The 23,904-nt window shown below is 43.1% G+C and overlaps 1 protein-coding gene across 1 annotated transcript in view; it reads left to right on the top strand.

Annotated features, from left to right (window-relative positions):
• Positions 1-23,904, top strand: part of adgrd2 (adhesion G protein-coupled receptor D2) — a 275,891-nt gene that overhangs the window by 225,957 nt on the left and 26,030 nt on the right. Inside the window, exons 18-22 of the mRNA XM_037680772.1 lie at positions 2,463-2,504; positions 2,611-2,664; positions 2,743-2,890; positions 8,048-8,106; positions 8,200-8,230. Coding sequence (XP_037536700.1) covers positions 2,463-2,504; positions 2,611-2,664; positions 2,743-2,890; positions 8,048-8,106; positions 8,200-8,230 — 334 coding nt within the window. The remainder of the gene's footprint in view (positions 1-2,462; positions 2,505-2,610; positions 2,665-2,742; positions 2,891-8,047; positions 8,107-8,199; positions 8,231-23,904) is intronic.

Here is a 23,904-nt window from a genome sequence, read left to right as displayed (position 1 = left end):
ATATACAGATATATGTATGTATATATATTTTTTTTTTCGGCTGCTCCCTTCTTAAGGGGTTGCCACAGCAAACTAAGTCGCAGGAAGGCTTGGCAGTTATTTTTACACCAGATGTCCTTCCTGACGCAACCACAGACCACCGATCTACCACAGCCCTTTGTGTGGAGAAGAAAGTTGCTATCTAGGACACCCGGAGGAGCAGATGGTGGGGGTTAAGGGCCTTGCTCAAGGGCCCAAAGTGGGATGAATGAGGGTGGGGGCAGGTGTGGGTGCTTCACCTACCCCACCCCCATTTTTGATATCAGTACCGGGGCTTGAACCGGCGATCTTCCGATCACAGGCCCACCTTATCTAACCCCTGCACCACCACTCCCATACACACATATATATATATATATATATATATATATATACATAGGGCAGCACGGTGGCGCAACAGGTAGAGCTGCTGCCTCTCAGCGAGCAGGTCCTTGGTTCAAACCCTGGTCCAGGGGCCTTTCTGGGTGGAGTTTGCATGTTCTCTCCTTGCATGCGTGGGTTTTCTCTGGGTACTCTGGTTTCCTCCCACAGACCAAAAACATGCATGTTAGGCTGATTGGTAACTCTAAATTGTCCCTAGGCGTGAGTGAGAGAGTGAATGGTTGTTTGTCTCGTTTGTCTCTATGTGGCCCTGTGATGGACTTGCGACCCATCCAGGGTGTACCCCGCCCCTCGCACATTGATTGCTGGACATGGGCAGCAGCGACCCCCGTGACCCAAAATGTAATAAACGGGTAAATATAATGGATGGATTGATGAATAAGAGGGCCGCGCTAATTATTTTAGTCGCAGCTTCGTGCACTCCACCCATCTCCGGACGACTGTACGTACATTTTCGCGTTGTATCTCGGTGCAATGCCAATAAAGTTTATTCTGATTCTTCTGATTCTGATATACAGTTTGTGTGTGCGTAAGTTATGAACCTTGTAAAAGAATAGTCTTGCCCAGCCTCATCCGTGTTGTCACTCTGAATGAATGAGGAATCTTCTCCTATCGCTTCACTTTTGCCACATCAAATATGACGGCGACATCAACGTATGATTCAGCGCTCAATGAGGCATCTATGTATATATGTCTATGTCCAGGAGGACCTCAGACTTTCCTCTCCACAACGACACTCTCCTGCTCCTCCTGTGTGATCCCAATTTGTTCACGGGCCAGAGAGGATAATCCCTCCAGTACTTGTTTGGTATACCCCACGTTCTTCTCAGAGTAGGACCAGCTCAGAAAGCTTCTAAAGAGAGGCATATGGAAGGCACTGTTATCAGATGTTTGTACCACCGGAGCTGGCTATTTTAGTGCAGAAGAGCAGTGGTAAAACTCCCAACTTCCCTCAAATGAAGTGGCTCCTCACCTTTTGTTTCTTAAGGCTGAAGTCAGACACGTATGGAGAATGATAATTTCAGCAGCTTGTATCTTACACTTTTGGACAGAATCAATGACTATAGGTGAAGAGTGGATTGTAGACAGACTAGTAAATTAGAGCTTTTTGTTTCAGCTCAACTTACTCTTTATGCCGACAGACTGGAGCAACAACCATATTACTGTGAAATAACAGTCTATTCCATGCTCTATTCTTTAACAAAACTTCCAAATACTTGAGTGTGTCTACTTGAAGAAAAGATTCACCACCAAGGAGGAGGAAGAAGGTGTATGTTTATAGCCAATGTGTGTGTGTGTTTTTCCCAAATACACTGAATGCAACTAACCTGCTTTTCCTCAAAGAAAAGTGATTGTGATCCTCATGGCAGATGGTAAACAAAACTGTGCTTTTTGAACTGTTTGCTAAAGTTTGGGCTTTATTTGAGCCAATTTTAATTTGTTTACATGCTGATAAAGACTCAAGGCTAACTAAGCTAGCCTGGCTGAACTTTAAAAGATAAATTAGCATGCTTCCAAAATAATTTGGCTGGAATCTGTGATCAGAAACTTTATTGATGTCTTGGACAAGATTTTGGGAACAGCTTGGCAGTTTTTCTAAAGATTGTCTGTTTGCCACACATCTACAATCCACATAAAAGCAGTTTACCATTTCTAATATTGGTGACACTTCTGTTGTTACTGTATCTCAACACATTGACATACTCAACGTCAGCAAACTTTAGTATCGGAGATTAAAAAATAGACTATTTCAAAAAATATTGTTGCTATTCATTTTGTATTTTAGTGAAACTAAAGGGATTCATTTTAGACTTAGGTTGGCTGAATTTAAAAACAACACTTTATGAATCCAACTGATATCCTCATTCAAAGGAGAAGAGCTTAACAGAACTGAATTATTTTCTCCTTGTTGGTAGAAAGAAAAGCATAGTTGGACTGAAGTGACAACATGGAGTAGCAAATGAAGACCTACATTGTCCATGTTTTTATTTTCTTTATGCACATTGTTAATGTGTTTTTATGAGTGTCTCTCCTCTCCACAGGGCCTCTACATCTTCTTAGTTTATGCCGTTTACAACAGTGAGGTAAGACAGTATTTAAGCCAGGGTCAGCGATACTGTTGCCTCTGTCTCTTTGTAAAGCTTTGGCTTTTTGGCCAAATAATTGGTTATAAATATGTGTCTTATTTAGGTGAGGAATGCCATAAAGAGAATCAAAGAAAAAAGAAAAGCCTTGTCTTTTACGGTAAGTGGACCACAGTGATATACAAAGTTCCTGCAAATATTAATCGTACCAGAACTTCTGACTAGATCATGTCGATAGAACTGCTCCCAGCCTACCAGCTTCCTGCCTTCTCAGAGGGCTCCGATAACTTCCTGGAGCCGCAGTCTGCCAACTCCCTCCAGCCCTGAGACAAGTGAGACTTCTGGACCCACCTGTTCCACCTCCACATCTTTAGTCATCAAAAATGGTACAGCACAACATGCTCTTTATCTAGTTTCTATCTCAGGTTTATTGTTGAACAGTCAAAATGTGTTTTAACACTTAAATAGCTTAGTTTTGCAAGAGTGTGTGTGTGTGTGGGGGGGGCAGCATTGTCCATAAGAATTCAGTTCAAAACAACACTGGATTGGTATGTGAAAATAGGCGTCCTTTAGATCTATGGAGGTAAACCAATCGTTCTGGTGAATGTTGTCCAACAGCTGTCTGGTTGTCAGCATGTGGAACTGTCTCTCCATGATCGAATTGTTGAATATGGATAGGTCCAAAATGGGTCTCATGCCTCCGGTCCTCTTCGGAACCAGGAAGTAACGTGAGTAAAACCCTGTTTTTTCCTCTCCGTTGGGAAACCTGGAAATTATGTTGTTTTTTTTATCAGTAATTCCTGCACTTCTGAGTGGAGAGACGAGATCTGTTCTGGAGATGACAGAACCGTCTCTATAATCCCTCTGAACAGTGGGGGTTGAGCTGCGAACTGTAGCGTATAACCTCTGCTGATAAGACGGTTCATCCATCTGTCCAGGGAGCACACTCGCTGCCTCTCTGCGTAACGCTCTGGGAGCAGGCACACGTTTTTATGTTGTGTCAGGTCCTTTACGGACGTTAACCAAGCTAGGGCCTCCACCACCGTCATATGCTCTGGAGATGCTCTTCGAGCGACCCATGAGGAGGCCTTGCCGAAATGGCTCTGGGATCGCCTCTGTGCTGCGCTCAGGTTGCGGGCTCGCATCAGAGTTGATGTGAGCTGACACGCACTGAGGAGAGGCGTGAGCGCCTTTAGAAATGCGACGTCATTTGAGTGGAGATTGCAGTTGCCATGGGGAAACGCGTTTGTTCCCGCTGTGGTCAGAAAAATCAGAACACAACCTGGGCTGAGAGCAAGGTTTTTTTTATCTTGGCTCGTTCTGCTGAGAAGAATCATTTCTAGCTGCTGTGTCAAGCGAGCATTTTGTGTGGTTTCCCGCACTGCAGTGACTTTTAAAAACCTGTTTTGAGGTTACCGGCTCATTTTGTGTGAAGAATGTGTGAAGAGAAACAGCTGTGAGATCATTCAATCTGACAGTCAGGCTGGAATCAGAAGACACTTTATTCTCTGAATGATGTTTTCGTTTTATTTTAAAACTCATATCATCATTATGCATACACACATCCTCCACAAGGAGTCCTTTCATGTATCTTCTCCCCCGTGAGCACTGCGACTGGTTGTTCTAGGGCGGTGCCTGTTGGGGGTCTCTGAGGAAACGTTGAGACGCTGGTTGCCGCAATGAGAAGGACTGTTCTCTGGCAGGAGGGGCCAGCAGCGGAGCGGGGCGGGAGGATGCTGCTGCAGCTGTGGAATGTCTCTGCTGCTGCCCCTGGCCACGGCAATCTCTCCAGCAGGCGGGGGGGTGCGGCTTCATCAGGTGGCGCACAGTCTTCGACACCTCCTCCGACATCTTCGACTTTTCAAGCATGGCCTTGAAATTGGCCCCGAACAGCGCGTCCGTCATGATGGGGCCCTCTAGCAGGTCTTTCTGCGGTTTCTCCGGCAAGGAGGGGAAGTGTCGGAGCCAGGTGGACCTCTGGATCATTGTCATACAGGCGGCGATGCGAGACAGACAGACCGCAGAGGATGCACACAGGTTGAGGATGACGTCAGATACTTTGCAGAGCGAGCTCCTCATCTCTTCAGGCAGGTCTGTGTCCTCCAGCCTTTTGGAGATGCTGTAGGCCAGCAGGGCGACATTGGACCTGGCAACCTGGACACTTTTGCTCCGAGTGCTTCCACCAGACTTGGCTCCAGGGGTACCGAGGGAAAGTTCCACTCAGTAAACCCCTCCACTCTGGTGATGGGAGCGAAGGTGGAGACGGGTGATCTTAATTTATCAGGTTCAGCTGCAGCCTCATTCCTGTAGGACGTCACTGCTGGGAAACAAGGCCAGATGGGGTCAGGGCGGCGAGCCGGGGTGGAGCCAAACCTTCCCGCTAGATCATCCGATCTGGGCAGGGGGAGGAGAGGGATGGAAAGTCCCTTCGTGTCAGCCACCTCCTGGATTATGTCAGGCAACTCTGAGAGGAGGGCACCAACAGCTGGGAGCAGTGTGTTTGCCGATGCGGAAAGGCCCAGGGGGGGGGGGGGGGGGGGTGAGCATCCGCTCTGTCCCCCCTGTTCCAACACTATGCTCTCCAGGAGGGAATGAGCAGCGGGGCTGCTGCTGATGTCGCCTTTTCTGGAGGAATCATCCGATTCGCTCCGTGACTCGGCGTCAAAAAAGGCGATGGCATCGTCTAGCGAACAGTCCCCCGTCACGGAGAGGCACTCCTCATTGTTAGCCTTGAACAAGGCTGCTCGCCTCTGCCTCTCCTCAGGAGGGAGGAGATCACAGAGATGGCAGGAGGAGGCGAGGTCGGCATGGCGGGAACCCAGACATCCTTCACAGATGTCGTGCGGAGGTCTTGTAGGACGGGCACAGGCGGATGGTGCTGGTGCTGGACATTGTTGTTCTAGTAAAAAACTAAAAAACAGTGCTGGTTGCTTGCTGAAGAAAAATGGGAGCCGATTACCTGGTCTCACCGTAATTTATACGGACCGGGGGTGAGGCCCACACAACAGGTGGGCATGGACTTAAGTTTTCAGTGCTGCGCGCGTTGGGATAAAACCCACTAGCGACAGCCTTAAAGGGCAGAGCCTATACGAAATAGAACACCAGTAAACTTGCTCCATAAAACGGAAGTGCTCCAGACCACTAGGGGCAGTTGACCAAAGAACAAATCATAAAAGAAACTTGGAGGAAGACAGACGTTTGCCAACTGCAAATAGACTATCATAAGATATTTTTCTTCACTGTTTGCAGCTGTTTTCACTGTTTGCAGTTGTTTTACACCTGTCAGCCTCCGTATCTCACAGACCAAAAACATGCATGTTAGGTTAGGTCTCAGATTTTAGCTTTCTAAAACCTGCAATGGAGCAGAAAGCATGATACTCAGTCATTTTCATTCGAATCCACACTTTCATGCATGTGACCAAAAGATTTTTCATGAACCCGGTAAACAGAGGCCGTAATGTCCTTCAGGAGAAACAGAGTGAGATTAATAAGCATGTGGATTTCCCTTGCAAAAATGTGGCATTGCATGCAATTTAGGGGCCGTTTACACGGCGCGTATTTTGAGTGAATCCACAGCTTTCTCTCTGCGGTTCTGCTGTTCATTTACACGACACCAGTGGCCCCCCTCTTTGAATCTGGAGGTTTCTGAACCCACCTTCCAGAGTGGAGGTTTTTCGCTGACCCCCCGCTGATAATGTAAACATCTCCTGCTGAGGCTTTGTGTTAAACCACATGCGCACACGCACGCGTGGACAGACGCTATATTTCTATCAACATGGCGGCGGATACACTGCTTTCAGAACTATGATTGATGGAATATATTTTTAATCTCGTAGTTAATCTACGTCAGATTCCAGGTGCTGTGACCGACATCTGTGTTGGAAGAGACACAGTCTGATCCAGTTCTAATATCACTGTTTATAGAACGAGGCACGCGCACACGTCGCGCTCCACTATAACATCTAAATGTGCTAAATAATAACAGTTTAATAATAATAATAAACAGTATTTATCTTAAGTTTGAGATATATAATGAAGCTATCTGGACATTATGTAATTCAAATTATGTGATTAAAATGCTAAACATATTGCACATTATTAAGATTGAAAATGAAGACATCAGGATTAATTATTATTTTATTTATTTATTCAACACCACAAACTGTATGTCACACAAACACTGATAATTAAACTGAACACACTATTAAAAACAAGTTAACTGTAAACTGCATTAATGAACAACTGGACTCTTGTTTTCATCCTGGACTCTGGTCCCACTTTGTTCATCTGGCTCGTTCAGGCTGTCACTCGTTTGATTAATGCAGCTTAAAACATTAAATGGATTGAATAAAATTACTGAGGGGAATTTTACATAAATAGTTCATCCAACATCTCTCTCTTCGATGTCCTCCTGCAGTGCATTTGGGCCGAGCCTCGTTCTGGTCCGCCTGGTGGGAGACAGCTTCTTCTTCTTTCAGGAAAATATAAAAACTCAGTTGGTTGTTTTGTAACCGAAGCAAACACAAGCTAACATTATTAAGAACATTTGATTTACCTGCAGTAAATCAGCTACTGATTATCACGGAGTAAAGTTTGAAATCATCGACTCGGTTCTGGTCCACTCAGCGACCGGTGTGGAGCTGTTAGATGAAGCGGTCCTGCTTGGCGTCAAATCTGTCGACTCTTATCCACAATCCAGCTTTAACTTGTTGTTAAGTTGTTGTTAGCTGAGCTTTTAGCCCAGAGGAAAAGAGTGTGCCGAGGCAGTACGCATGTGCATTAGGTGAAGGTACAAAATTCACAGCGCCATCTAATGACCCGGCATGGTAACTACAGCAGATTCGGGAGGGCGGGGGGGGGGGGGGGATCCTGTGGATGCATGTAAACACAAAATCCAACCGTGTCAATGCAAATCTTTTCCTCTAATTAACATACAAAAAAGCCTACGTTCCCCCCATTGTGTCTGTGTAAATAGGGCCTTAAAGTCAGAAACTCAACATTTTTCAGTTCTGAATTAGAAAAGCTCCCCAAATGGGATTACCTTCATCTATGGAACATAAATCTAGCTGCTTTGTTTTGAAGCATTTAGAAACTGAAAGATAGTAGAAAAGTTGCCAGTTTATCACAGGGCCAACACCAAGAAAAACAGCCAAGCACACATTTATTCCTAAAGTACATTTCGAACCTCTAATCTAACATGATTGTTTTTGAACTGTGGGAGGAAACCAGAGTACTCAAAACATTCACATGTCGGCAGAGAACAAACAAAGTCCCCACTTAAAGATAGCCGTGATGCACATCAGGAGAACAGACAAAGCAAATGTGCCAATTAGAGATGCTAAAGAATTTAAACTAAAAGTTCTCATAATCTTTTTTGTCAGATTGTTAGCATTTTTATTTCTCTATGAGTTTGACAAAGGTTTTTTTGTCTTGTACTCAGCTTGACTTTGTCTCACTTGATTTGACCTCGCATAAACAGATGTGTGGGTCCTGAAACATAGATGCAAATGTTCAGTTAAAATGTTTTTCTTTTTTTATTTCAGAAAGTTTCAGAAAGGAGAGTTTTGTGCGTTTTTCTTTGAAACAAGCATCAGGAAACCAAGTGAGTAATGCATGCATGTTTCATCAGTTACACATTTTGCATGACTCTAATTGTATGTTGTGTATGTGTTTATGTGTTTCTTTCCTTTTTTAGGTGGTGCAGCTGACGGGCTTCAAGCCAGCAGGTAATGGTCTCATTTTACTTGATGGTGGTCCTAGATTAGTTAGGAGATCCCAGCAGCCACACAGAAACAATTTTATTTAACTGCTGAAATAAAGTATTACAGTAATGTGTAAAATATATAGAAAACCCATACAAAATACATGTATATGTATATCAAAAAATAAATAAATAGCTATGAATTGCATGAAGTGGCAGTTCCTTTCAAAAATTGGGTTAGCAAACCAAAATCCAAGATGGCTACTGCCATATATTTACATCCATATTGTGAGTTGCAAAGCTTGAAAAATAAGCAACGTACTAACTTCTATTTTGTTTGTGGCTGCATCTTGGCATAAGAAAGGTCACTTTTGAAAACTGGGTTGCTAAGTGAAAATCCAAAATAGCCATCATAAATCAACCATTTCATAATTGGCATAAACTCTGGTTTCTAATTTCTCTACTTAAAAGTAAAGCTTTCTCAAATGATTGGGGTGGCAGAAGATTATCCATGGTGGCCAAGGCCTGTCCTGTCTTTTTGTGCAACTGCATTGCACCTGGTGATGGATAAAACTGCTCCCTCCACTCACCAGGATCTATCTCTCTACGCTGCATCAGACAAGAAAAGAAAAAAAAAACTACCTCTGTGCTTCTCCGTAGTGTCATTCCTACCCACTTGAATATCTTGCACAAAAAACATTAAGGTTCACTTGCATTCCCTGTTCAATTCCAGTCCAGAAAAACACATCTTGAAAACTACATTCACTATTTAAATCCTTCGGGGGGACAATGGCCTTCCTCTTTTTTTTCTTGTGTGTCCAATTTGGAGTGTTCTGCCTCTTGTTTCCTGTTTACTCATGTGCCTTAGTTCACAAACTTTTCTTTTCAATTCAAACTTATTTAAGCAAGCATTGCAGAACCAAAAGAGGCTTGGAACACCACCATGTATATGTGAATATGTACGTATATATTTTACTGTCAATTTATATACTACACACTTTCATTTGTCTATATTTTTATACATAATATGTATATTGTATTAAGTAAAACAGTTAGGGCCAGTGAAAATGAAACAGAGTGCAGAGCCTTTAACCAGAGACCACAAATGTATGTATGTATGTATGTTTTATTTATCCATTTCATTTCATCCAAACAACAAATATAATACAATTTAAAGAAAAGAAAAAAGATATACAATCACCGAAATAAAATGAAAGGCAGCAGAAGAAGAATGAATTCTTATAATATCTGCCCCTTGTCCCCAAAATATATTCCAAACAAAATTACTATACAAAAGCAAGATGAATTAATAATAAAATAAAAAAGTAAAAAATAATAAAAAAACTTAGTTAAAATATAAGATCAACTGTAAACAATTTTTATGAACTCACATTATACTTAATATTTTTTTTAAAAACAAATTTTTATCATCCTCTTGAATATGTACATAGTTTTGGCATTTTTAATATCAACCTCCAGATCATTCCACAATCTAATACCCTGAGATCTAGTGGATCACATCTTCAGACTGGTGCGACACCACGGCTTCACAAACATCTCCATCCCCTTAAGATAATAATTACTTTCTCTTTTAACAAATTTCCCTTGAATGTTAGTAGGTAGTATGTTTTTGTTGGCCCCATACATAAACAGTAAGATATTGTAATCAACCAAGTCATAAAATTTTAATATCTTTAGCTGATGAAACAATATATTTGACGGATGGTTATAATCTTTTCTGGTAATAATTCTTATGGCTCTTTTCTGTAAAATAAAAATTGGATTTGTAATTGTTTTACATGCTTTACCCCAGACTTCAATACAGTAAATTAAATGTGGAACAATAATGGCATTATACAATAGAAACATTGCTTTATCATTGAATAACTCTCTAACTTTGTACATTACTGCAATCGATTTAGCTATTTTAGTTCTTAAGTTTTTTACGTGAGATCTCCATGTTAGTTTTTCATCAATGATGACACCCAGAAATTTCACCTCATTGACTCTATTAATTTCAATTCCATCGACTCTAAATGGAGTATCAAGCACTTTCTTGTTGTTACTAAAAATCATATAATTTGTTTTATCAACATTTAAAGAAACAAATAAATGGTTTAACATAGTTGATATCTATCAAATGGAAGTTAGCGGAAAAAACCTGATCATACTGTGAGAAATTCTGGATAGGAGCACCAAGTTCAATTCAATTAAATTCAGTTTATTTATAAAGCGCCAAATCACTACAAAGTTGTCTCAGGGCACTTTACAGGAACATTCACATAAAAGCCAATTAGTAAAGTTCTCTAGCTAAGGAATCCAGCAGACAAGTTGAATCTTGACTTTGTTGCAGTTTCCCATCCTGAGCAAGCACAGTGGAGACAGTGGAAAGAAAAACTCTCTTTTAAAAGGAAGAAACCTCCAGTAGAACCAGCTCAGGACAAGAGACCATCTGCTTTGACCGGCTGGTTGAGAGGACAGGAAGGAGAGACAGACGAACACAGAATGGTAGGTCCAGGTATAGGTCCAGGTCCAGATATAGGTCCAGGTCCAGATATAGGTCCAGGTGTATCTGAAAGACAAAAAAAACAAATGTTATGGATAGAAAAAATAATTAAAAAAACAAAACAAGTTGAGCAGAGTAAGTAAAGACAGTAGCAGAGTGAAAATTGTGGTCAGTTCATCCTCCAGCAGTCTAAGCCTATAGGAGCATAACTAAGGGACAGCTCAGGAAACCCAAGCCAAACCTAACTATAGGATTTAGCAAAAAGGAAAGTCTTAAGCCTAGTTTTAAAACTGGATAATGTGTCAGCCTCACGGATAGAGATTGGAAGTTGGTCCCACAAGAGAGGAGCCTGATAACTGAAAGATCTGCCTCCCATTCTGCTTTTGTAAATTCTAGGAACCACAAGTAAACCTGCAGTCTGAGAGCGAAGTGCTCTGTTAGGAAAATATGGAACAATAAGATCTGTAATATAAGATGGAGCCAGGTTGTTGAGAGCTTTGTAGGTTAGAAGTAAGATTTTGAATTATATTCTGGATTTGACAGGGAGCCAATGGAGAGAAGTTAAAACTGGAGAGATATGATCTCTCCCAGTAACTCCAGTTAAGACTCTGGCAGCAGCATTTTGGATCAACTGAAGACGTTTTAAAGAAGTATTTGGACATTCAGATAATAAACCATTGCAATAGTCCAGTCTAGACGTGACAAATGCATGAACCAGTTTTTCTGCATCATATTTATATCAGATGTTTCTAATGTTAGTGATATTACGCAGGTGGAAGAAGGAGGTTCTAGTAACGTTTTTAATGTGGGGGATAAAAGACATGTCCTGATCAAAAATAACACCAAGAATTTTAACATTAGAGCTGGAAGACAGATTAATGCATCTAAGGAGGGAGAAAGACTGAAAAATTCATTCCTAAGGTGCTCAGGTCCAAAAACCAAAACCTCAGTCTTGTCTGTGTTTAGAAGGATAAAATTAAGGGTCATCCAGGTTTTTATGTCTTTAAGACATGCTTGTAGTAGCTGATTGGATTCATTGGGTTTAATGGACAAATATAATTGTGTGTCATCAGCATAACAATGAACATTTATCCCATGCTGTTTAATAACTTTACCTAATGGAAGCATATATAAAGTAAAGAGTATTGGCCCAAGCACTGATCCCTGAGGAACTCCATGACTAACTTTGGTGTATGAAGAAGATTTATTATTTACATTTACAAACTGGGATCTATCAGATAGATATGATTTAAACCATTTTAGAGCTGTTCCTGTAATCCCAACATCATATTCAAGCCTCTGTAGTAAAATATTATGATCAACTGTATCAAATGCAGCACTGAGGTCTAACAGGACCAGTAGAGACACAAGTCCATTGTCTGAGGCCATGAGAATATCATTAGTTACTTTTTCTAGTGCTGTTTCTGTGCTATGATGAGCTCTAAACCCTGACTGAAACTCTTCAAACAGATTATTTCTTTGTAGATGTTCACGCAACTGACCTGCAACTATTTTCTCTAGAATTTTTGAGATGAAAGTTAGATTAGATATAGGTCTATAGTTGGCCAGAATTTCTGAATCAAGGTCAGACTTCTTAAGTAAATGTTTAATTACAGCAACCTTAAAGCACTGTGATACATAACCATCCATTAAAGACAAATTAAGTAGATCCAAAATGTGGACTTTAATTAGAGGAAATACCTCTTTAAACTGTCTGGTTGGGATGGGATCTAGCAGGCATGTGGATGGTTTGGATGAGGTTATTATTTTTGACAATTCAGAGCTCAACAGAACAAAAACTGTCCAAACATAAATCAGGCTCTAGTGAAATTTTTAAAGTTGCCTCATTTGACAGGGGACTAGAGATAGTAGAAGGAAGGATGGTTTGATTTTTCTCTCTAATTAAAATAATTTTATTTATAAATAATCTCATGAAGTCATCACTACTTATAGTTGTAGGGATACATGGTTCAACAGAAATGGAACTTTTAATTAGTCTAGCAATAGTACTAAACAGAAACCTAGGGTTACTTTTATTCTCCTCTATTAAAGATGAGTAATATAAAGTTCTAGCTTTACGGAGAGCTTTTTTATATGTTAGCAGACTATCTTTCCAAGTTAAATAAAATTCTTCAACATTAGTAGAGCACCATTTTCTCTCCTGGTTTCTAGATGCTGCTTTAAAGTACGTAACTCAGAATTGAACCAAGAAGCCAGTTTCCTCTGATTGATTACTTTCTTTTTCAGTGGAGCAATTTTGTCAAGTGAAGTTTGCATTGAAGTTGTAAGATGATCAACTAGATGATCTAAGTCTCTGTTCTCTGATGCATTACTCTGCAAGACAGAGGAAAACATTGATGGAAGAGATTGTTTAAATGTGGTTACAGCATTTTCTGATAATCACCTGCTGAGATGAAATTTACTCTCAGTGAGTGTGTAGTCATTTAATGTAAACTCAAAGGTTATTAAAAAAATGGTCAGACAGAACAGGATTATGAGGAACTATTACCAAGTCCTTAATCTCTATAACATAGGTCAGAACTAAATCAAGAGTGTGATGATAAAAATGAGTAGATGTGCGGACGTTTTGGGTAAAACCAAATGACTCTATTAAATTATTAAAGGCTTTGCTTAAGCTATCACTTTCAACATCTACATGAATATTGAAATCACCTATTATGATGATTTTATCAATATTTAATAGTAAGTCTGTTAAGAATTCGGACAAAAACTGAGAGTAAGTGCCTGGTGGACGACATATAACAACTAGTAAAAGTGGCTTTTCTGATTTCCATTTTGGATGAGAAAGACTGAGGGACAGCGATTCAAAAGAATCATAACTAATAACTGGTTTGGCATTAATCAATAATCCTGACTGAAAAATAGAAGCTACTCCTCCACCTCAGCCAGTTGTTGTAGGAACATGAAATTTTAAATAATTAACAGGAGTGGATTCATTTATACCATCAAAATCCTCCTGTTGTAGCCAAGTTTCTGTCAGACAGAATAAATCAATATGATGATCAGTTATCAGTTCATTAACTAACAGGGATTTAGAGGAAAGAGATCTGATGTTCAATAATCCACATTTAAAGATTTTATGATTTTGCTCTGGTAAAGTAACTGTGTTTATTGTCATATTTTTTAAATAATAATTTGACCCCAAGTGGCAGACTGGAAAGAACAGAGTCAGACGTTATAAAAGAATAAATATTTATTTTTGCAGGACAAAATCCTCCAGGCTGAAAACAAAAGGCAGGGACAAGGTGAGTATCCAGAATGATCTTCAGAAAACAACTGATCAATTGTGTTGAGGTTCTTGTTCTTACTGCACTGTTTCTTATAGTCAAGTCCAGAGAGGAGAGGTTCAAGGAGTCCCAGGGTTCCAGGTGATCCAAGCAGTGAAACGAGGTGAGTGTTGGTAGAGAGGGGAGCAGGTCGTCTGAGGCGGGAAAAACTATCTCTGCAGGAGATCAAAACAAGGTCTTCAGATACAAAGTGCTTCAAACAGATTAAGTGGCTGGTCACACACTTTACCATAAGCATGATAATGTCCCGGCGCTGGAGGTATGTCTGGCAGAGGCTCTTATACCCAGGCATAGTCCTCCAAACCAGGAACAGGTGTGGAGTGGTGGTTGATTAAGATTGGCTGCAGCTGATGAGTGAGAGAATGGCTGGTGGACCTAGAACTCCGACAGAACCCCACCCCCCCACCCCCCCTCAAGAATCGCCCCTTGGCGATTTCATCCTCTTTTCAGGGTGATCTCTATAAAAAGAGGAAATTAAACCAGGATCCAATATGCGAGACCTAGGGATCCAGGAACGTTCTTCTGGGCCATACCCTTCCCACTCCACTAAGTATTGGAGTCCCCTGCTTCTTTGTCGTACATCCAGAAGACGCCTGACTGTGAATGCAGGTGAGTTGTCGATTAGGCGGGGGGGTGGGGGAGGCTTGGTGGGAGGGGTCAGAGGACTGTTGATTACAGGTTTTACGTGAGATTCATGGAATGTAGGGTGAATCCTCATTGATGGTGGGAGTTACAGGCCGACGGCTGATGGAATGATTATTTTAGTTATGGGGAATGGTCCGATGTATCTGGGGGTGAGTTTCCTTGGTGTATCTTTGAGAGAGATGTCTTGTGGAGAGCCATAACTTTTCACCCACCTGGTAATTTGGAGCTGTCGACCGGCGTTTATTAGCGAACCTCTTGTTTTGTGTTGCTGTCCTGAGTAGCGCTTCTCTGGTCTGACGCCAAACTCGGCGGCATCGTCTGACATGGTGCTGAATAGATGGGACAGAGATGTCTGAGTCCTGAGAGGGAAAAAATGGGGGTGAGTAACCCAATGATGCCTCAAAAGGAGACAAACCTGTTGCTGAGGAGAATTGTGAATTATGGGCATACTCGATCCAGGATAGGTGTTGGCTCCAAGAAGATGGGTTACTATTAATCACGCACATTAGTACAGCTTCCAAGTCCTGGTGCATCTCTCCGTTTGGCCATTAGACTGAGGATGATAGCCGGAAGACAAGCTGGAGGTGGCACCCAAGGCTTTACAAAATGCCTGCCATACTTGAGAGATGAACTGTGGTCCCCTGTCCAACACAATATCAAGTGGAATACCATGGAGACGGAAAACATGGTTTATCACCAACTGTGCCGTTTCAAATGCCGAGGGTAGCTTGTTCAGAGGAATGAAGTGAGCGGCCTTAGAGAATCTATCAACCACAGTGCAAATGACAGAGTTACCTTCTGACAGAGAAAGACCGGTGACGAAATCCAGGGCAATGTGGGACCACGGACGACTGGGAGATGGTAGAGGCAGAAGAAGGCCTGCAGGAGGTTTGTTATTATTCTTGTTGCGAGCACATGTTGGACAGGCAGAAACAAAATCCCTCACATCATTAGACATGTTAGGCCACCAAAAATGTTCCTTAGTGAGGTGTAGCATGCGTGTGATGCCAGGATGACATGTGAATCTTGCCATGTGAAGCAAATGCAGTACCTTGCTGACCATAGAAGCCGGAATAAATGTTTTCCCTGGAGGGCCTGTACCAAGGTCAGGTTCGATCCGTTGTGCTTTTCTGGATGTCATCTTCTATGGCCCAGGTCATGATGCCAACTGTGCAGGATGCAAGCAAGATACTCACAGGAGAGTCAGAAGTTTCAGAAGAGGAGAACTGGTGGGACAGTGCATCTGGTTTAATGTTGCGAGAACCCGGAATGCACGTGATAGAAAAGTTAAACCTGGCAAAAAAAGGGACCATCTGGCTTGCCGTGCGTTTAATCTCTTAGCCCCCTGAATGTATGCCAAATTCTTATGATCAGTCAAAATAATGAATGGCAATTCTGCACCCTCTAACCAATGTCTCCACTCCTCGAGAGCCATTTTTATGGCCAACAACTCTATTACCGACGTCATAATTTCGTTCAGCAGGAGAAAGACGACGGGACAAGAAAGCGCAGGGGTGGAGTTTCCCATCGTCGGTCACTCTCTAAGATAATACAGCCCCCACGCCTGAATCTGAGGCATCCACCTCCACAATGAATTGTTTGTGTGGGTCCGGGTGGGATAGGATCGGAGCTGAAGAAAAGCGATGTTTTAGTTCCTGGAAGGCCGTTTCTGCTGCTGGGGTCCAGGTAAATCTTTGCTGGGTTGAAGTGAACTGGGTGAGAGGCGAAACAACTTGACTATAATTCTTAATGAACCACCAATAAAAATTTGCGAACCCCAGGAACCTCTGTAGCTGTTTTCGGTGTAGTGGGGTTGGCCATTCAGCCACAGCCCTGATCTTTTCAGGGTCAGAACGAGCCTGTCCTCTCTCAAAAATAAAACCAAGGAAGGCTACAGTGGACATGTGAAACTCGCATTTCTCAGCTTTAACAAAAAGATGATTTTCCAACAGCCTCTGAAGCACTGATTTTACGTGCTTAAGGTGTTGTTCCTTGTCCTGAGTCAGGTGCCTGCTGATCAGATTCTGCTCTGCCCCAGAATCAACCAGAGCCTGAACAGGAAAATTAGTTGTGTTAATGCACAGGATAGCAGGTAAACATAAATTCTTGCCAGGAGAAAAAGAAGAAATACCCACCAGTATCCCCTGGTGAGCTGGTGAGCTCTGTCTTTTAAACGTAGGCGACATGTAGCCACAATATGGCCCCTCCTACCACAGTATAGACACTCACTGTGGTTAAGACGACGTTGACGCTCCTCTGGAGAGAGTCTGGTCCTTTCAATTTGCATGGGTTCAGGATCCAACGGAACAGTTACCGGTGCGGACCAAGCACTTCCAGTTTCGGGGTATGTATGGGGACTGTAGTTCTCCAACATATTCTCACGAAAACGATTATCAGTTCTAATAGAGAGTGTGATCAGGTCATCTAGGCTTGCTGGTGCCTCTCTGGTGGCTATTTGGTCCTTCACTTGTTTATTTGAAGCATTAATAAATGTGCTCTTGAGTGCCATCTCACCCCAGTCAGAGTCCGCAGCAAAAATGCGGAAGTGGGTGGCGAATTCGTCGACGGACCTGCTTCCCTGGTGTAATCTGAACATCCTTTGAGCAGCCTCCTCCTGTTGTAATGGATGGTCAAATACACACCAAAAATCCTTGAGAAAGGTGGCATAAGTTAAGGATTTCATATCACGTTTATTGAGGTGAGCACGAGCCCACTGAAGCACTTCGTCCTTAAGTGCCCTAACAATATAAGTTATGAGTGAGGCATCAGAGGTGTAGGTTAGTGGTGTGTAGTGAACCTGATCTGACCCTGATCTGACCCTGATGACCTCAAATCTATCAGATGGACAGAGACTGTTATTTTCATTGATCTGAATACAGTCTGAGCCATCTGGTGACTTTCTTTCTTGAATTAACCAAGCAGAAAAGACAATTCTCTATGATCATCACTGTTTACAAATGTTTGATAATCAAATTGTGTTAGTTCCATTCAATGCTTACAGGTTGAAAAGAACTACTCATTTTTATTTTACATAAACAGTAAGTAATGATTTTTATTCCTCATTCAAAGAAGAAATCAGGTTAATATGCATTTCTTGATTCTCTGTCTGAAATGAGCCAAGTAATGTAAGTATGTGAAAGGTCGAGTCTTGGTCAACTAAAATGTTTACTGAGAAGAAATGTCATGTTTTACTATTTGAGAAGATACAACAGCGTGAGACTCCACGAAGTCTGGTCGTCTGCAATAATCTTTTCTGTATGTTGAAAACAATCCTTGACTTATGATAACATCTTACATCACAAACCACACCTCTATTTCTGGTACATCCACGAATCAGAAAGCTCTAAATTGAACCGGAAGTCGACCCATTTAAAATGTGGCAACTTCCCCAGTTCATGTTAGAATGGAAGAGAATTCAGGAGAATTCATGAGAGAGTCTGGAGTCTGATAGTTCCAGAGGCTGAGGAGTTCATAGTTCTTGGGTGCAAACGCATTCAGGATGATCCAGAGACGTTTTGGGATTATAATTTCTGTTTGAAAACCACGTACGACTCCCTGAGGGTTTGGTAGTTCTCACGGAGACGCTGAAAAGAGTCAGGAAGGAACCTACGCCGACGCTGAGTTCATCATCAAGGTAGATGGTTCTATTTCCGACCAAGTGTACCGTGGGCAAGCTGATATCTGATGGAGCGTGCAATTTCTGGTCAAACAGATTAATTCCCTCACATATTTCTCTGTAAGATAAATCTCCATGTCATCTTAAAACTCTCCTCTTTCTCATAAAATCAGTACAGATATTTTAGAAATATCTGAAGCAAAGTCCTCGTTCACCGCCGAGTGATCGATGCTCATTTTCTGTGAAACTTGTCTGTTATTATTTTCATATTTTGCCAAATTAATGTAAATGTTTGATGTTAAACTTTGATTCTGAAAATAAATGACCGCATTCATTTTGATGGGTCAAAGGTAAATAACGTCTCTCGTTACATTTCTGTTAAATTCAATGCACGGCATTACACAGTCAGAAAGATGAGGAACTCGTGAAAAAGTATGAATATATATCTCTTATATTGTCATACTACAACTAGTGGCCCGTACCTACGTGACTTACTACAGGTGCATGGCTAAATGCTAAGTTACATTGTAACAGAAAACTGCCACATTTGCTGGTGTTACCTTCAAAAAAACTCAGAAGGACGAACATCTGGCTCCCGGAGAGTCGTGACGTTCAGTGGGCTGATGAGGAGGTTGCTGGGTGTTGAGGAGGTTGAGAGACCTGGGCCGTGGGCATAAGAGCAGATAGTTGCTGTTGTAGGGAGAGAATCATGTCTCCAAGCTCCCTGAGGTTGTCTTGTGTTGTTTGTTGCTGTGAATTTTTTTTTTGTAAAGTTTGGTCCTGACGGTCTATGCGTCTATTCTGTGCTTGGATGGACTGCTGAATCTGTTCCTCCCCAGTCTTACCTTGGGGGTCAGTTTGGCCGGGACATTCTGTCATGTTTTTTTAAATAATAATTTGACCCCAAGTGTCAGACTGGAAAGAACAGAGTCAGAAGTTATAAAAGAATAAATGTTTATTTTTGCAGGACAAAATCCTCCAGGCTGAAAACAGAAGGCAGGGACAAGGTGAGTATCCAGAATGATCTTCAGAAAACAACTGATCAATTGTGTTGAGGTTCTTGTTCTTACTGCAATGTTTCTTGTAGTCAAGTCCAGAGAGGAGAGGTTCAAGGAGTCCCAGGGTTCCAGGTGATCCAAGCAGTGAAACAAGGTGAGTGTTGGTAGAGAGAGGAGCAGGTCGTCTGAGGCGGAAAAAACTATCTCTGCAGGAGATCAAAACAAGGTCTTCAGATACAAAGTGCTTCAAACAGATTAAGTGGCTGGTCACACACTTTACCATAAGCATGATAATGTCCCGGCGCTGGAGGTATGTCTGGCAGAGGCTCTTATACCCAGGCAGAGTAGTCCTCCAAACCAGGAACAGGTGTGGAGTGGTGGTTGATTAAGATTGGCTGCAGCTGATGAGTGAGAGAATGGCTGGTGGACCTAAAACTCCAACATTTATTTTAATCATGTTTTTATGGTTTATATTTTTAGAGCTGATTTTTGGTTTATTTAATTGAGCCGTGGGCGAGTTTACACTGTTTCTATGGGGGTGTGGGTGGGTAACAGAGGAGAAGCAGCAGATAGGTGTGGAGGACTACAACTCTGCTTCCTGGACTGTACCCTGGGTTGTCAATAATTTGGGGGATAAACAAAGTCAGCCATATTTCTAGAAAGAAGAGCGGCTCCGTCCAAAGTGGGATGGATGCCATCTCTCCGCATCAGACCAGGTTTTCCCCAAAAAGAACTCCAGTTATCTATGTAGCCCACGTCGTTGTCAAAACACCACCTGGACACCCAGCGGTTAAACGATGACATACGGCTAAACATGTCATCACTGGTCAGGTTGGGGAGGGGGCCGGAGAATACTACGGAGTCTAACATGGTTTTAACAAAGTCACACATGGAAGCAACATTAATTTTAGTGACCTCCGATTGGCATAATCGGGTGTCATTACCGCCGACGTGAATAACAATCTTACCGTATTTAGCCTTAGCCTTAGTCAGCAGTTTCAGATAAGATTTTATGTTGCCCACTCTGGCCCCTGGAATGCATTTAACTATGGCCGCTGGAGTCCCTAAAGCCACATTTCGGACTATGGAACTGCCAATAACCAGGGTCTGCTTCTCAGTGGGTGTGTCACTGAGCGAGGAAAATCGATTAGAAACGTGAACAGGTCGGTGGTGAACTGGAGGCTTAGTGTTAGCACTACGCTTGCTCCGGACTGTCACCCAGGCGGCCTGGGGTCCCGGGTGCATGGGGTCTGCTGGAGGACCGCTAACAGGAGCTAGCCTCTATGGTTCCACGTTGTCTAAGGGGACCTGACTAGCTACTGGTTTTTCTACAGCATGGAGCCGAGATTCCAGTTCAGACAGCCTCTCCTCCACAGCTACCATAAGACTACATTTGTTACATGTATAATTACCACTAACGGAGGCAGAGGAGTAACTAAACATTTGACACACAGAGCAAGTGAAAACAGAGGAAGCAGGGAGAGAAGCAGCAGCCATATTAAGCTAACACTAGCAAGAGCTAGCAGAGCCAAATACACCAATAAAAACCGAGAAGTGTTGAAAGATAAGAGGTGTTTTAAGCACTATCCAACAGTAGAAAAACAACTGTACTAAGTGTGTTTGTGAACTAGAATGAAAAACTGTGCAAAAGACAGATAAATCCAGAAAACAGAGACGACTCGAGCAAACAATTCACTCGAGCTACCAACAGACAAACAGGAAATGACACAACACGTCACACCAAGTGTCAGGAACATGGGTCACTGTCCCATATGTGAGTGTAACAGGTCTCCAGCCAAGCCCTGCTTCAGACAACAAAAGAACCTGTTAAAAATCCATCGAGCCATCCATTATTTTTACCCACTTTTTCCTTTATGGGTAACGGGAGTCACTGGTACCCATGTCCAGCCATCAATGTGCAAGAGACAGGGCACTCCATGGACAGGTCACAAGTCCATCACAGTGCCACATAGAGACAAACAACCATTCACTCTCTCACTCACACCTAGGGACAATTTAGAGTTACCAATTAGCCCAACATGCATGTTTTTAGTCTGTGGGAGGAAACCAAAGTGCCCGGAGAAAACCCACGCAACACGGAGAGAACATGCAAACTACACCCAGAAAGGCCCTCCGGACCGGGATTTGAACCACGGTAACCTGCTCGCTAAGAGGCATCAGCTCTACCAGTTTTGCCACTGTGTTGCCTTGTGCAAAAACCCACACTTTAAATTACATAAAGTGAATAAGGTGAATTGGATCAGCAGCTCTTCATGACAGTGGGATATGTGCTTCCCCATTTCAGCACCCAAAGTAAATCAATAGTTTCATCAAAGGACGGCTGTGGCTGAGTGATTAGAGCAGTCGTCCTCCAATGCGAGAGTTGTGGGTTCGATTCCACCATCAGCCACATGCTGAAGTGTCCCTGGGCAAGGCACTTCACCCCTCATTGCCTCCGATGTGTGTCCCAATGGTGTATGAATGTGATAAAGCACTGATTAGTCTCTTTAGATTGATTTGTTCAATTAGCTTTGTAGAGATATAGTAGAGTGCTGTATGAATGGGTAAATGAGGCACAGATTGTTGTAAAGAGCTTTGAGTATCTTGACAAGATAGAAAGGCGCTATATAAGTACAGTCCATTCAAAGTTCATGCTCAATAATCCAGGTAAAAATCCAACAATTTTCAATCAGGTCATCTGGACGTTTTTTTTTTTTTTTTTTTTCTGAGACATTTCGTCATTGTTCCAAAGGATTTCATCAGTCCTTCTTCTTTTCCCTCTTCAGGGGTTGCCACATCGAGTCATCCTCCTCCAACTCACTCTGTCCTCTGCATCCTATGCCCTTACTCCAACTACCTCCATGTCCTCTCTAACTGCATCCACATATCTCCTCTTTTTCTTTTTCCTGGCAGCTGCATTTCTAACATCCTTCTACCAATATACCCACTGCCCCTGCTCTGGACATGTCCAAACCACTGTCCCTCATCTGGACATGTCCAAACCATCTCAATCTGGTCTCCCTAACTTTATCTCCCAGATGATCTCATTCCTAATCTTATCCATCCTTGTTACTCCTAAGGAGAATCTCAACATCTTCATTTCTGCCACTTCCAGTTCTTTCTCCTGTCTTTTTGTCCATGTCTCTGTCTCCAGGCCATACAACATAGCTGGTCTCACCACTGTCTTGTAATTTTTTCCTTTTGACCTTTGCTGACACTATTTTGTTGCAAAGCACTCCTGAATTTATCTCAATTCATTCCATCCTGTCTGGACTCTCTTTCACCTCTTTTCCACACTCCCCATTTTCCTGGACAGTGGACCCCAAGTACTTGAAATCCTGCACCTTTGTGACCTCTGCTCCTTGTAGCCTCACTGTTCCACTGGCCTCCCTCTCATTCACGCACATGTACGCTGTCTTACTACAGCTGATGTTCATTCCTCTTCTTTCAAGTGCATACCTCCACCTCTCCAAGTTCTCTTCCACCTGTTCCCTGTTCTCAGGACAGATCACAATGTCATCTGCAAACATCATAGTCCACGTGAATTTTAGCTTTCTCTCTGTGGAAGGCAGACACTGTCATGATCAGTGGCCCCCGCTGGCCCCCCATCTGCTCACTTCCCTGCCCCTTCGTGACATGCTATGTTTTCCTTATTGACCTCACGCCTGCCTTCTGGATTTCTCGTTTTTTGCATGCCCCTCATCTGGTTCTGTTCTGCCTCTCTGATCACGGTAACGACCTCCTCTTCAGTCTATGATCTGGACTCTCAGGTTATGTTTTTGGATTGCTCTTTGGACCACAAACTTGCATTGAGTTCATAGCATTAAAGGCCTTCCTCTGCAGCTGCCTTATTAATAAAAGCTTTTCTTAATTTTTGAACTCCTGTGTCTGGCTTATTTTGAATCCAAAACCCTAGTGCGTGACAGAATAATCTCGCCAAAATGGATTCAAAGCCAGAACAGGAGTGGCTCTCTGGGCTCGAGGACTCCTTGACTAATCTGGACATTCAAATGCAGCTCATGTTGACAATGCTCCGTGCCAAGTTTTGCACACCCACCCCAGAGGCCCTTCCTAACCCATCGCCTGTTGCAGCTCTGACCCCATCGCCTGCTACAGCTCTGATTCCATCGCCTGCTGCAGCTCTGACTCCATCGCCTGCTGCAGCTCTGACCCCATCGCCTGCTGCAGCTCTGACCCCAGCGCCTGCTGCAGCTCTGACCCCATTGCCTGCTGCAGCTCTGATCCCATCGCCTGCTGCAGAGCCACAGGCCTCCACGCCACCTGCTGCAGGGCCCCAGGTCTCCACGCCGCCTGCTACAGGGCCCCAGGTCTCCACACCGCCTGCTGCAGGGCCCCAGGTCTCCACGCCGCCTGCTGAAGAGTCCCAGGTCTCCACGCCGACTGCTGTAGGGCCACAGGTCTCCACGCTGCCTGCTGCAGGGCCCCAGGTCTCCACGTCGCCTGCTGAAGGGCCCCAGGTCTCCACGCCGCCTGCTGCAGGGCCCCAGGTCTCTACGCCGCCTGCTGCAGGGCCCCAGGTCTCCATGCCGCCTGCTGCAGGGCCCCAGGTCTCCACACTGCCTGCTGCAGGGCCCCAGGTCTCCACACCGCCTGCTGCAGGGCCCC

This window comes from Nematolebias whitei, chromosome 8, assembly GCF_014905685.2.
Source record: "Nematolebias whitei isolate Nwh7 chromosome 8, NemWhi1, whole genome shotgun sequence".
NCBI lineage: Eukaryota > Metazoa > Chordata > Actinopteri > Cyprinodontiformes > Rivulidae > Nematolebias > Nematolebias whitei.
The sequence above is the reverse complement of the archived record's forward strand: the minus strand, read 5'-3'. Positions and strand labels throughout refer to the sequence as shown.